The sequence below is a fragment of the Thamnophis sirtalis genome, unplaced genomic scaffold (assembly GCF_051295495.1).
Source record: "Thamnophis sirtalis isolate CommonGarterSnake01/CBP01778 unplaced genomic scaffold, rThaSir2_p1.2 scaffold_5, whole genome shotgun sequence".
NCBI classification, from domain to species: Eukaryota; Metazoa; Chordata; class Lepidosauria; order Squamata; family Natricidae; genus Thamnophis; species Thamnophis sirtalis.
The window spans coordinates 103,250,975-103,265,282 of NW_028261385.1; the positions used below are offsets into that span (position 1 = coordinate 103,250,975).

The window sequence follows — 14,308 nt, forward strand, 5'->3', positions numbered from 1 at the left end:
TTTGCGTGCATGCTGAAGAGAAACACAAACAGATAAATTATTCCATTTCAGCATATCCATCTCTTTGGAATAATGATCTGCAAATTTATTTGTTCAAATACATCAATAAGATGCAAGCACTTTCATGACAAATATACAGAAAAAAGGGATCAACACAGAACAGTAACCTAGTTTAAATGGAAAGAAAGCTTATGACAATATACTCCCAAGAGATTTCTTTTCTCCAGTTAAGTTACTTATGTCAATAAAATAGAGGGCAATAGGCTTAAGAGGGACATTAGTTTGTACATTTTCATTAAACTTCAAAATGTTAATACATGCTAGTTGAACACTATAACTAAAATGTACATATAAGCAAGAAAGGGAGAAATTAGTTACCTCTTCTCTCTGAACAGTCCAGTTACTACATTTACAGCAGGCAAACTGGCTGTTGGATTGACTGATAAAAGGTTTAGTGTGTGAAGTCAGTCTTACGTTGTGCTCAAAACTGCTCATCCTCATTCTGGCACAGTTTGGTCCATAAAGAGGCTTTATGCTGAGACAGACCTCAACTTATCAAATAAATTGTTGCTTTAAAAAAAAGCCAAGTATACTAGTACTGCTGAAGGCCAGGCTGAGATGTTTATAGGAAGTAGTCTGGGGTACGCCGAGTAACATGAGGCTCTCCACGGCGAGGTGCTGGATCAAACTGAAGACTGTGGAAAGAAAACAAAACCACTTTCTTTACCTTTAACTGATTATGAACATATAAACTTGTTTATATGCAATTCTCAACTTGTAAAGGATAATAATATTGATGTTACTATTTATGTAATCTATATGCATATAATCAAGTCAAAATAGGTTTTAAGAGGGTTTTTTTTTCTTTTAGTAAAAAGATGCTGTACCACAAACAATGTTTGAGGAGTTCTCTGGAAAAGTGCAGGAAGCCAACAAGTAATACTGATATCTGAAATATTTCTATCAGGTTTTGAGCAGACAGGGTGTTTAAAGATGGGTGGGCAACAACTGGCATCTCAGACAAGAACTTCACATTCCAAGCTTAAAATCACCTAGATCCTTGGGGAAAAAAGGGCTGAAATTCAGCTATTTTATCTGAGCTTAGGATAGGTGGGGAAGGGACACATACAGCTTGTTTTCAGATTCTCTATCCTTTTATGTTTTGAACTACTTATAACAGGACTAAATACTATACATTAATGAAAGCTTTGGTTTGTAATACAATCAAAAGAAAATATTTTGCACTAACTGAAACAAAAAGTACAATTAAAAAAATTAAATGACTTTTTATATTACTCTAAAATGTGATTATCATAGAGAGATCCAACCTAGAACCAAGAAGAAATTTCCTGATAGTGAGAACAATTATCAGTGGAAGGACTTGCCTTCAGAAATTGTCTGGAGGCTTTTAAGAAGAGACTGGACAACAACTTGTCCAGAATGGAATAGGGTCTCAGGGGTTGGACTAGAAGAACTCCGAGATTTGATTCAATTCTATTATTTAAGTTCTAGTGAGTCCTATTTTTAAAAGGTTGTCTTGTCTAATCAGAACTATGTGAAAAACCAACAAATTTCACGTGTTCTCAATTCTATCATGTCTTTCACAAACTCTGTTCACATAGCATGTTCAACCAGTTTAGTTAAAAACCTAATAACTATTTGTGCACACCCCATGCTGAATTTGTATTTATCTTAGTTCATTTGGTTTGATTTTTCTGTGGCAAAATTACAACCTATTGGGTTAGTGTATTGCTCATGGTAGAAAAATTACAATCTTATTATTCTGCTCAAATATATTATGTTAAAACTGAAGGTTCTTACAAGGAATATTTTAAAGTGTCATCTAGTTCCATAATAGCAGCCTGATTTCCACAACGGTAACAGTAATTAGGTGCACTGAAAATAGTGACTACATTTCGATCATGGCACCAGTTGTAGCCCTGTAATGGGAGAAAAATAGTTTCAATAAAACAAGATACATGATTTAATAAGAGACAGCCAACAAATGCCTTGTTTTATCTATTGCAAATGTGCGTTACTGAAATGTAATGAGACATTAACAGTAAGTTTGAAATGAAAAATCTTAATTGTTCATGTTTTCCACAAAGTTCTTTAAAATATTACCCTTATATCATTAATATCATAAACCTTTGACTTATATATTGTGAAGCACTAAACAAATCCATCTTTTAAAAAGTGCACCAATTCACAGTTTAAAAGTTATCGAAGTGAGACCATTAAGATGTCAACTCTGAAGCTGGCCTGACTGAGCCCATTTTTAGACCTCTGTGTTGCCACACTGGACCTGAGGGATAGGGAGGGAGGAATAGAGATAGCTGTGATTTTGTAGCCAAAACAAAAGAGTTTCTTCTGGGAACCAAGGACATTCAAACATAGGTGGCTGAAAAGAGGAGTGATGCAAATGGGGGAAAGGAAAACTTTCATTTTTAGTTGGTTTACACCAGTCAAAATCAATCTTTCACCCCCTGTATATAATCTGTATCTATATATATATATTCTCTCTCTCTCTCTCTCCCCCCTCCCTCCCTCCCTCTCGTATTTGCTTTTAACCTACTGGTTATATGAGACTATATATAGCTGTGATATTCTGATCTAGAGACAGATAAGTATTTCCAATCAGATTTGTATGCTCACCAGTCAGCAGAACTTTAAAGAAGTTGAATCTTTCCATCTTTCACAGCCATACATGGTACCAAAAAATGCATTTCCGTTCAAAAGTCATTAAAGAGATAGTAACACGGTATATCTGCTATGACAAGTATTTATATGGAAATGCATACAGGACTAAGGAAAGGCATGGTTGTTGAGAGATACAGCTAGTGCAATTGTGCCAGATTTGAAAAACCTTTGACATTTCAGATTTACATAACTGTACTTCCTTCATATAAACTTTTTTTGCTCAAAGATAAGGCACTTTGAATTATCAACTGATTGGTGCAACATAATTTTACCTCCATTACAAGTTGATGAGCCCGAGACACCAATGTAAGTCCATTGGCATGGTTAAATGTTTCAGAAATATCCTGACCAAATGTGTAGCCTGCACCACGTGGTGAGATCCCCCAGCCACCACGATCATCTGGATCTGACCATAACAGATCACACATTGGACCCTATTTAAAAATGAAAAAAAAATAGTTTGTACAGTGGTCTATAATTCCAATCTGTGGGGAAAATAGCAGCTGCTTATATGTTAATTTTAATTTCTTCAATTCTAAAATTTTTACAATTTGCTTTAACATTCTAAAATTTAAGTTTATCATCAATAGGAAAAATACCATAATCTCCATAAAAGAATTTTCAGTAATATTACCTCATGTGGAACTTCCTGCAAACGATCAAGTGCTCTAATATGATCCAGTGTATCTATAGAAGGGGAAAGACCTCCATGGAGACAGAAGATCTAATAAGAGAAAAGATCAAATTATACATATGCAGGCAGAATCTACTTTAAATCTTTATTTCTTAATTAATTATTTTAAGACAGTGTAACTCCTGGCATACTGTACCAACAAGGAAGATGTTGGCAATTTTTACTTTGATTTGGATTACCTGAATCTTAATATCAAGTCATCAACACTGGGTAATTGTAGTTTAGCTTAGTAGTCATTGTCTTTGAAATTCATAACATTGACTTTTTACTCTTAACCATTGTTGCATTTAACAACTGCTCAGTTTAAGTAACACAGTAAGGTATAGTTAAAATTAGTACAGCTTCTGATCTTCCTGGGTATTCAAAATTTTAAGCTACTCTAAAAGCACATTTTATTTAGATTAATATTTTAAAAGTTATGTCTCTCTAGAACCATATGGTCTTCTGAGTGTTTATCCTTTATTGTGTATAAATATATTGTGAATGTGTACAGGGACATTTTCATTTAATAGCACAAATTGATGTGAATTTGAGGCACCAAGGAATTATACTACTATTAGGTAATTGTTATACTAGCTTTCACACACTTGCAACCTTCTTGAGAAAGATTTCCAAGAGTAACAAAAAAAGATAATAACAGGTACTCATTTATTATTCAAAGATAATTATGTAAATTACATTATTTTATCAAATTAAACTTCATTTAATTAAACTACCAGTATTAACTATTGAGGCCACATAGTTGCATAATATTACTTACCTGCCCATCTACTAGAGCTGTAAGAGGAAGATAATCAAACAAATCTGTAAAATATTTCCAAACATTGGCATTTCCATATTTCCGCAGACATTCATCATAAAAGCCATATACTTGTGTAATTTGTCTGCTTTCATGGTTGCCTCTTAGAATTGTAATGCGTTCTGGGTAGCGCACCTAATCACAGAGAATAAACAGGCATTGTAATATCCATCCATATAATTGGTTACATCATTTTACTCCAAGTTGCACGCTCATGCCTTTGTAAATAATGTATACTAAAAATCTCAGTCTAAAAATACATTACAAACAAGCTTCTAATAACCTCAGTTTTACAAACTCACCTTTAATGCCACAAGAAGTGTCACAGTTTCCACTGAGTAATAGCCTCTGTCAACATAATCTCCCATGAATAGATAGTTTGTATCTGGCGATTTCCCACCAATTCTAAAAAGCTCCATAAGATCGTGGAATTGCCCATGGACATCCCCACACACTGTGACTGGGCAACGAACCTCCTGAACATTTGATTCTTTTGTTAGTATTTCTTTAGCCTAATAAGGGGGAAAAAACATACAAACAGCTGATCAGCTGGGAAACCTGTCTAAATTAGATTTACTAAACTAAACTAAACAATTTTCAAGAAAACTCCCTAACAAAAATGTTAGAGGATATTTCTGTGAATTCATGTTACAGAGATTCAAAATCTTCTTCAGCCTCAACTATACTTATAATTTTGCTCACTCGGTTGTTTCCTTCTAATCTCATTTTTTTATCTGTAACTGGCAATTAAGGTAGTCTAATAAAATTAGGAGAATGAAAGGCAACATATCATATTTTTCGGAGTATAAATTGCATCAGAGTATAAGACGCACCAAGGTTTTGAAGAGGCAAATAAAAAAAGTTTTTGCACTCTGCAGACCTCCCAAAAACGGGCCCGTTCCCCCCCCTCAAAAGGGCATGAATAGTCCTTAGGAAGCTTGTAGAGTGTTCCTGGCGGGGAGTTGGGGGGGGGGTAAAAATGAGCAAAAAATGACTCATTTTTCATGAAAATGGGCCCGTTTTTCAACAAAAAAAAGGGCATTAGGAAGCTTATAGAGTGCTCCTGGGGGCTGGGGGGCAAATTTGAGCAAAAAACAGTCCATTTTTATTTCTGCTCTCCCCAGCCCCCAGGAGCTCTCTAAAAGCTTCCTACAAGCTATGCACAGCTACTAAAAGATGCACCCAGATTTTCAGCCTTTTTTTTTTTTTAGGGAAAAAGATACGTCATATACTCCGAAAAATACAGTATATTTTAAAAACTCAGGGAAGACTTTTAATTATAAATGTACAGTATATACAAACCTGAATTTCATCAGCAACAGGTTAAAAAACAGAAGGTACCAAAAATTAAACACTTAACTAGAACGTTGTTTCCCCCCCACACATGCAATCTTTTACCAATGGTAATTTTTAAAAGCAATAGTGTTTTTAGGAATTGTAATTTTTTTTCTCCCAAGCACATTTGCCAACAATAAAATCCAGAGTGAATTGGATTACTAGATTTGAAAAATCTATGCTTTATAAATCTAATACAGTGGTGTCAAACTCATGTCGTCACGGTGACGTATCAGGACTCCCCCCCCCTTTGCTAAACCAGGCATGGGTGTGGCCAGCACGTGACGCATCCGGCTCACAGCAAGTTTGACAGCCCTGATGGTCTTCACATATACTTAAATGAATGTAATATCTACAGTTAGCATTATACTTAAGGTGACCAGACGTACCGATTTCAGCGTGACAAGCACGCTTTATAACAATTTTTCCCGTGTCCCTCCGCCTTTTAAAAAAGTCCCAATTTTCTGGCTTCGTGTTGAAAGCCCAGTGGATTTGCTTAAGAAATCCTAACCGGGGAAGACAAAAGACACCCTGTCTAACTAACCTCTCTCTCTGTCTCAGTACTTTCATTGAAGATATTAAAACTTTAAAGCAACAAAATGGACCCCCCCCACCCATTTTACTTACTTTTATAAGAAAAAAATGATCTAGTACCATAGAGCTGCAGGAAATGGCTAGAGAGGTTACTTCCTGGATTTTCCGGAGGGGAGGGACACGGAGGTTGGAGGACTGCTCCGAAAGATGGTGGCATTTTTCCCTGACTAATTTCCCCATTTCAATTTGCTCAGTTCTTTGTATTAACATCTACATCATTCTGGGTTTCCTTGGAGTGCAAGCCTGCTGGTAAGTGGGTTTTTTTCTTTTATTTTTTTAATGTATTTTAAAATAATGTTTTATTTATTGTGCATAGGATTTATTAAAATAGTTTTATTCTGTGTGGATTTAAGTTAAGAACTCCCTGTTATTAAGCTTTCCTCAATTAATCTCTGAGTAGATTCCCACCAACTTCAAGATCCCAAGAGCACATCTTGGAAGCTACACCTTTGCTTAGTTTATAGATGATGCCTTTCCTTAAATATGAAAATAAATACATTTATTGTTCAAATGTGTACACCTCAATAGAAATGACTCTCAGGGGTGACAACAATCCACTAAAATAATAATATTAAACAGTAATTACAAAAACAGGAGCAACTGTTATGAAAATTATTATTAAAAAAATAAACAAATAAAAATGGAGTGATTAAGTATATTAATTGCAGCAACCACAATACAATACCTCGATCCTTCTTTTCATTAAACTAGACATACCCAATTCCAAGGAATTAAAAGACGCTTGCTCCTGGGGAGGAAAGCTATGGCAAATCTAGACAGCATCCTAAAAAGCAAGGTGACCAGATTTTCAGTAAAGAGGGACACCTTTGACTGGGGGTGGGGGCTTGATTAAAAGTTTTATACGGAGCAACAAAAATTTTCATACAACGCAAAAATAGTATTGTAATTTTTTTTATTTCAACATAACTACAATTTACAAATATAAATTGTAACTGTTGCCAAACATCAAAATTTTGATCACCTGACCATGAGGATGCTGCAACGGTCGCTAAGTGTGAAAATGGTCGCTAAGTGTGAAAAATGGTCATCAGTCACTTTTTCAATGCCATTGTAACTTTGGTCACTATACCACCTTTTTGCCACAGTTCTTAAGTGAATAACTGCAGCTGGTATTTTGTATTTTGGATAGAATCTTTTTTAAAATAGTCTAAGACAATTTAAAAAAAGATTCTATCCAAAATACAAAATACCAGCTGTAGTTATTCACTTAAGAACTGTGGCAAGAAAGGTGGTATAATTGCCTTAGTGACCAAAATTTTTGTTGCTGTTTTATTTTTAATTAGTGTTAAATGGTGAAGGCATTTTATGTCATTAGACATAAAATTGTAAAAATTTCACAATTAAGGGAATTGTTTTAATTAAGTGGTTACCTTATATTTCTACAAATTTAATAGAAACATTTTTCAACAACCCTAGTAATTATTTATTGTGAAAGTGGTTCTCCATTTTTCAAATTTATGACTGGAAATCTAAAATGAATACCTCTCTGACTGGCAAAGGAACTCTATGTAAACTTGAAATATCTATGTCTTAATACATCTATATTTAGAATGAGAAACATGCCACGATATTAATAATTTAAAAAATAAAAGACAATTTAAAATTTAAAAAAATCAATTTAATTGAAACAGAATTTTAAATAAGAATTTTTGTTTACTTTGTTAATTCCCTGAGCTACACTGAAACTTTTGCATGTAATAGAGTATACCAGAAAGGGTTTCATTCAATTCTCAATCCTTCCATAATGCAATTAGTCACTGACTTACAATCACAACTGAGCCCAAAATTTCCAATGCTAAGCAGTAAAGTGAGTTTTGCCCCATTTTACGACTTTTCTTGCCATAGCTATTAAGTGAAATATTCAGTTTCAGTTACAGTCAAGTAAATCTGGCTTCCCCCATTGACTGCTTGTCAGAAGATCACAAAAGGTGATAAGATGACCTCAGGACACCGCAACTGTCATACATACATGCCAGTTGCCAAATACCCAAATTTTAATGACATGACCATGGGGATGCTGCAATGGATGTAAGTGTGAAAAATGATCGTAAGTCACTTTTTCAGAACCACTGTTAACTTTGAATGGTCAGTAAATGAATGTTTGTAAGTCAAGGATTACCTAATATCATGCTAACATTGTTAGTCTATATCAGTAACAATTTTGGTTATTGTTCTTTTGCTAGAAATGGCTAAAAAATACTATTCCAATACTGCAAAGATAAAACAGGTAAAAAAAGGAATTTCAAATATTGACCTAACCAGACTAGATGGAAATATATAAATTTTAAATTATACAGAAATCATCTGCATAACTTGAAAGTCTACATGTTTCTATTTTCACTATTACTAGTTCATTCCTTTTTTGGCAGCAAAGTAATAACTGCTGCATTTATACAGGTAGTCCTTGACTTATTCTCACAAATGAGCCTGGAATTCGTAAGTTGTTGCAGTTGTAAGTAGAGTCACCATTCAACCAGACTCAATTTTACAACCACTTTTTATGACAGTTGTTAAGCAAATCATGTGGTCGTAAGTTTAAATGCAGATGATCCAATGGCATTTTTTGGCCACAAACTGCAAAAAATAAAATAAAATTATAAAGCACCATCATGTGACACCACAACTAGCTATAAATTCAGTCAGTTGCCAAGCACCTGAAATGCGATCTGAGTGTGGTGGTGGTTTGGCAGTCATAACTTCAACAGGTCATAAGTTAATTTTTTCCAAGTCTGTTGTAACTCTGAACAGCAGTTAAGCAACAGGTCGTAAAACAAGGGCTACCTAAGCCTCAAAACTGGCAACTAGCAACTTCCAAATATTTTTACATTTAATAGTGACAATGCCATTATTTCAAATGATTTGCTTTGTTATAAAGAGGCCCGTGTAAATTATGCTTCATTTCCCAGTTCAAGGCTCTATCTTAGACAGAAGCTCTTGCAAAAATAGGTGGTCTAAGGTCCTAGGAGAGCCAATTATTTATTAGGACCAACAGTATTTTCAAGGCCAGCCTCTGGGTATAAGGAGCTTTTTTAGAGCTAACGGCTGAAAATAACAGACTGAGATTGTTGTAAAACAGAGTAAGGATATTTTTTTAAAGGACTGGTACCTTAACCAAAAGGGAATATCTTTAAAGCAGTTTTAATCAACTTTAAGCAACTGTATGTATATAGAATCTGAGAGGAGCACCAAGAACCCCCCCCCCAAATGTAGCTGGAGTATCATATATCTCCTACCTTTAATAAAAATATGGATAAATTCAAAGCTTTCATGACTTCTATACTAAATACATGCCCAAACTACAACTCAGCTCAGGGACCTCTTAAAAATTTAGTGTGTAAATCGTTAACATAAGATATATTTTGAGTCTGATCTGCCTGCAAAAAATCATTATGTTCAAACTCTGAGAAAATCCTATTAATTTAAAAATGTATATTTTAGTCTCCTCATGTTTATTCCACATATGGGAAACGTACATATATGCATCTATTGTACTTCAGCACTTTTTGTTAAAAAAATAGTTCTTCAAGTTAACTTAACTAGAACAAAGAAAGCTACATTAGTTGAAATCTCAGTAAGAGAAATTTTATTTATCACTGGGAACTAAAAGGAGTATAATTTTGAATATTGAAATGCACTGGATCCTACATATGACTCCTCTTGATAGAAGATGGAAATGTTACAAAATGAAGATAACTGAATCATTAAAGGGTACCAAGTACACAACCATTGTACTCTGTTAATCTTTTAGTAGCTCTAGCTATAAATATAACATGTACCTGTTTGTAGTTTGTGTAAACAAGGAACATGTGTTTAAACAAATTAAAATCTGTGAATCTTCAGTGTTTTAAATATATGTAGGGAGGGAAATAAAGTGAAGAGAAGTAATCTAGAGGCATTTATCATTAACTTTTTCACAACCTGTTTTCCAACTCCATATTTAATTAAAATAATATTAAACTCTTCCTGGATACTCATTATTTCATTATGGTGCAGGAAGTCCCAGGAGAGTGTTCTATTTATCTTCTCCAACAAATGTCAGGGCTGTTTGTAAATCAGAAATAAAAAGCGAACAAGCGGCAGTAGACAAATGACAATTTTGAAGAGCTACATCTACCTTTTTGGGGAGACGGAATCTATCCCACACATTTTAATGTGTTTTGTCTTCTCTACCACGGATCAGAGAGATCATTCCATCGTTTTTTTTTTTTTTTCAATTTCATCCTGCCTGACCTTGACTCTCCCCTGGCAAAACAAAAATGCAAAGCCTCCCCATGTCCATCTTTGCTGAACATAAGGCAAAATCTCAGAAATAAGATTCGAAGGACAATTAAGGCTACAGAACCATTCTCAGGAAGAGAATCGCTACAATATGTGCATATATATTTTTTTTAATTAAAAGCAGAGGAGAAAAGTACCGTCTGAGAACGATTCTCAGGCTGTCCTTTAAGAAAGAATACACACACACACCTTTTTTTGATAAAATCATCCTGTTCTGAAAATTGTCTCCCTTTTTAGTCGTCTTGGAACTGTTGCCGTGGCTCTCAGAGCCTGTTCTACAGTACCCTGAGGCTACTAGCAGAAAGAAACAAACCAACGCTTTTTCTGAAGCAATTTTCGGCGTTTTTATTTTTCCATCCTTCCCTCCCATAGATGTTTTTCAGACAGGAACCGAAAGAGGGGTCGAGTGAAGTCGACCCCAACCAAGAGCCCGATTTCCCCCTTCCGCAGGTGTCACCTACCTTTTCGCACAGGGTCCGCACTTGGCTCTCGCTCAGCTGCTTGCACTCGTTGAGCTGCTCGATCCATTGGTCCAACTCCTTGGTAAAGCTCTTGTCCTCCATGCCGGCCCGCCGCCTGCCGCCAGCTCAGTTTCGAGGAAGGAGAGCGCTCGGCGGCGCGGCCAGGGCGGCGTGCTTCAGGGAGGCCCAAAAGCAGCAAGAGGGAGGCGGAGGGGAAGGGAAGGCCGCTGCCGCCGCCGTGGCGCCGAAGGAAGGAAAAGGGGAGGGACCAACGGGAGAGGCCCAACCGCTCGTCTCGACAGGGCGCGCGAGAACCTAGGCCTCCCTCTTTCTTTCTCCGGCACCGTGTAATGGCGGACGCCGACGGTCACGGCATTGCGCACTTCCGCTTTACGTCTCACGTCAAAAGGGTGAGAGCGCCCCCTTCGAATCGGAGGACTCAACTCTTGTAGATAGAACATTCGAACCGAGCGCCGGCCCTAGTCGGCAAAGCGAAACGTCAGTGAACTTGGGGGTGGGGGCAGCCCAGGCTGTAGTACCCCAATGTATTAATAATTCGAGTAATAAGTAGGTCTAACCCTGCTACTGAAGTATAAACAGGCCTATGATATAGCAGTAGGAACAAAGTGGAAATAGAAAGTGAAAGTTTAGGTAGTCCTCGACTTACAACAGTTCTCTTCGTCACCCTCCAAAGTTATAACACGCTGAAAAGTTACTTATAACCGTTTTTCACACTTATGACAGTTGCAGCATCCCTATGGTCACACAATTTATATTTGGATGCTTGACAACTGATTCACATGACTTACAGTGCCCTGTGGTCATGTGATCACCTGCAACATTGTACAAGCAAAGTCAATGAGGAATCCAGATGCACTTAACCGTGTTACTAATTTAACAGCTGTAACAATTCACTTAACAAACGTGGCAAGAAAAATCATAAAATGCAGCAAATTTCCACTTTACAACATAATTTTTGGGCTCAACTGTGGTTGAAAGATGTGGACAACCTATAGTATCTTTGCCTTGAGCTCAGGCATCTTAATTTGTTTTCTTCAAGTTTTAGCTGCATACATAGTTCTGTTGAAGGCAGCCCATCTCTCCTGAAGATTCATTATAGTATCTTTGTATTTTAAAGCATCTTTTCAATATTGCAAAATGTATTAATTTTTTAACTGGATGTGACCTGATTAGTACTTGGAGAGAAGTTCATCAGCAAAGATTCGGTTTAGCAAGTTGGTTCAAAAACATATTGGTAGAAAGCAATAAATATTACCCTGAAATATTATTACCCTGAAACCTACATTAATGTGTTATTGATATCACCAGGTATCAGGCTCAGCTTAGCTTTTAAGTAGCAATGCCACAGGGCTGATTTGTATTAATTTTATTGTCAACTAAGATTTTTCAGATGTACTTAACCAGGTAGATTCCAACCTATGCTCATTCAAATTTCTTTTTCCAAAACAGAAACAAACAAAAATACTGTGTTGTTTACAACGTTATTAAGATAATCCCAGGCAGTTTGGGGTCATTTACAAATTTGATAAGCATTCCATCTACCTCTTCAAGTAATTAATGGAAATATTGAATACCAGGCCCAGGTTCAAAATCTGTAGCACTTACTTAAAACTCACTCAATTTTAATGAGCTTTGAAAAATTTCACACCAGAATTATGCCATTCAGCTTGCTAATCAGAAGTTTTATTTATTTAACAAATTTATATAGCATCCCATCTCACGAAATGTGATTCTGGGAGGTGTACAATACATACAAACAATAAAAACTGTTAACACACTCAAGCAGAAAAACACAAAACCCCAAGATAGCAAGAGAACAACTATCACTTGACATCACAACTATTTTGCTGGCTCCCTACATTTTGATGAATAAAGCTTTTCAGGCCTTTCCAGAAGGCAAGCAGGAATGAGGCCAATCTCACAAGAGGCAGAATGATGTTCCAGATGGCAGGAACCACAGCTGAAGGGCCACGCTATTGGGTCCTATCAGATGGAATTCTTTTATAGACAGGACCCAAAGCATACCCTTGATGAGTCTGGGAAGAGGAAATTCCTCTTAAAGAACATATTTTGTCAATGCCTTGTTAAAATCATGATATATCTTGCCCACCACATTCCCACAATCAATTACTGATAATAATGAAATAAATTACTCTGGCAATTGAATCCATGTGGATTTCTAATACTATTATCAATGCATTGTTTTAAATATATTCACATACCATTTGTTATGTGATATATTATAATCTAGAGACTCTTCCCAGGTTTTGACATCAGATTGGCTCTACTATTGATTGTTCTTTAATGGTTATAAGATAGTAATATTTGTCCTCTTTCTGTCAACTTCACCTATTATCCAGACTTACAGATTGTTTGTTTAGCACTTCACGGGTTTTGCTAGGAATTTGGTAGTAACATATCCAGTCATGCAACAACTGCAGCTTTAAATAATATTTAACTATCAAATTTATATAGTTGCTTGATTTACAAAACGTGACTCTGAACAGCACACAATTAGTTAAAACAATAAATATATAAAATGATTATTAAAATATAAAAGTCATTAGTAAAAGGAAAAAACATAGCAAATATTAACCACAGTATGGGAGCCTTGTTAGAATTTCAGTGCTCTCCTGGTACCCCCAGGACTGATGGCAAAGCCATATCTTGAGGGTCTTCCTGAACATTAATAGAGATGGAGCTGCGTAAAGAAAAACAAGTCCTCCCACCACACATTCTTCCCTCTAGAATTAGGACAAAAGTTTCAAAATCACAAATTAGAAGATTCTAGACAAAGATTAAAAAGCAACAGGAAATGCCAATCTAATCCAGTGAACATTGCTCCCAGTCTGAGTTTAAACTGAGTTCTCTTAGATCAAATAAGAAAAAAAAATCTCTTTCTCCAGAGTTCACCATTTTCAGTAAACAAATGCTAAACAAGAGGAAACTGCAATTCTGCAATGCCTAAAATCCTTCCCTCATGGAGCACCTGCTAAGTACATTTTTGTGGAATTTCTGAAGGGCTTACCTTTGCACACACTTTCAAGGAACAAAGGCAAGGTTTCCTCTGCCTGCATATTTTATTACCAGCTCATAAATGAATCTGGTAAGATTTCTAATAGAGCTAAGCTGACTTTGGGGTCGGGGATTGTTCTGGAGAGTGAGTAAGATGCCGGAAAAGGCCCATCTCCTAGGCATAATTCCCCAGGAAATGGGACCTGCATTATGTCCTCGCTACCTGATCTAATGGGATGGGCAGATATCTTGTGAGAGAGTTGGTCCCTTGGATAACCCATTACCCATCCCATAGAGAGCTTTTAGGGTTAAAACCAGAACCTTGAGTTGAATCTGGAAGCAACCTGGTAACCAATGCAGCTCATTTCCACAGCCTCTAGGCATACATAT

At 36.1% G+C, this 14,308-nt stretch overlaps 1 protein-coding gene across 1 annotated transcript; it reads right to left on the minus strand.

Moving 5' to 3' along the window:
• Positions 1 to 63: 63 nt before the first annotated feature.
• Positions 64 to 11,233, minus strand: PPP2CB (protein phosphatase 2 catalytic subunit beta). The gene is made up of 7 exons (XM_014054717.2): positions 10,883 to 11,233; positions 4,496 to 4,705; positions 4,155 to 4,328; positions 3,335 to 3,424; positions 2,973 to 3,134; positions 1,822 to 1,940; positions 64 to 695 (listed from the first exon to the last, which is right to left on the minus strand). Exons 1-7 carry the CDS (start codon positions 10,982 to 10,984, stop codon positions 623 to 625), a joined length of 930 nt encoding a protein of 309 aa, XP_013910192.1. The 5' UTR covers positions 10,985 to 11,233; the 3' UTR covers positions 64 to 622.
• Positions 11,234 to 14,308: the final 3,075 nt, after the last annotated feature.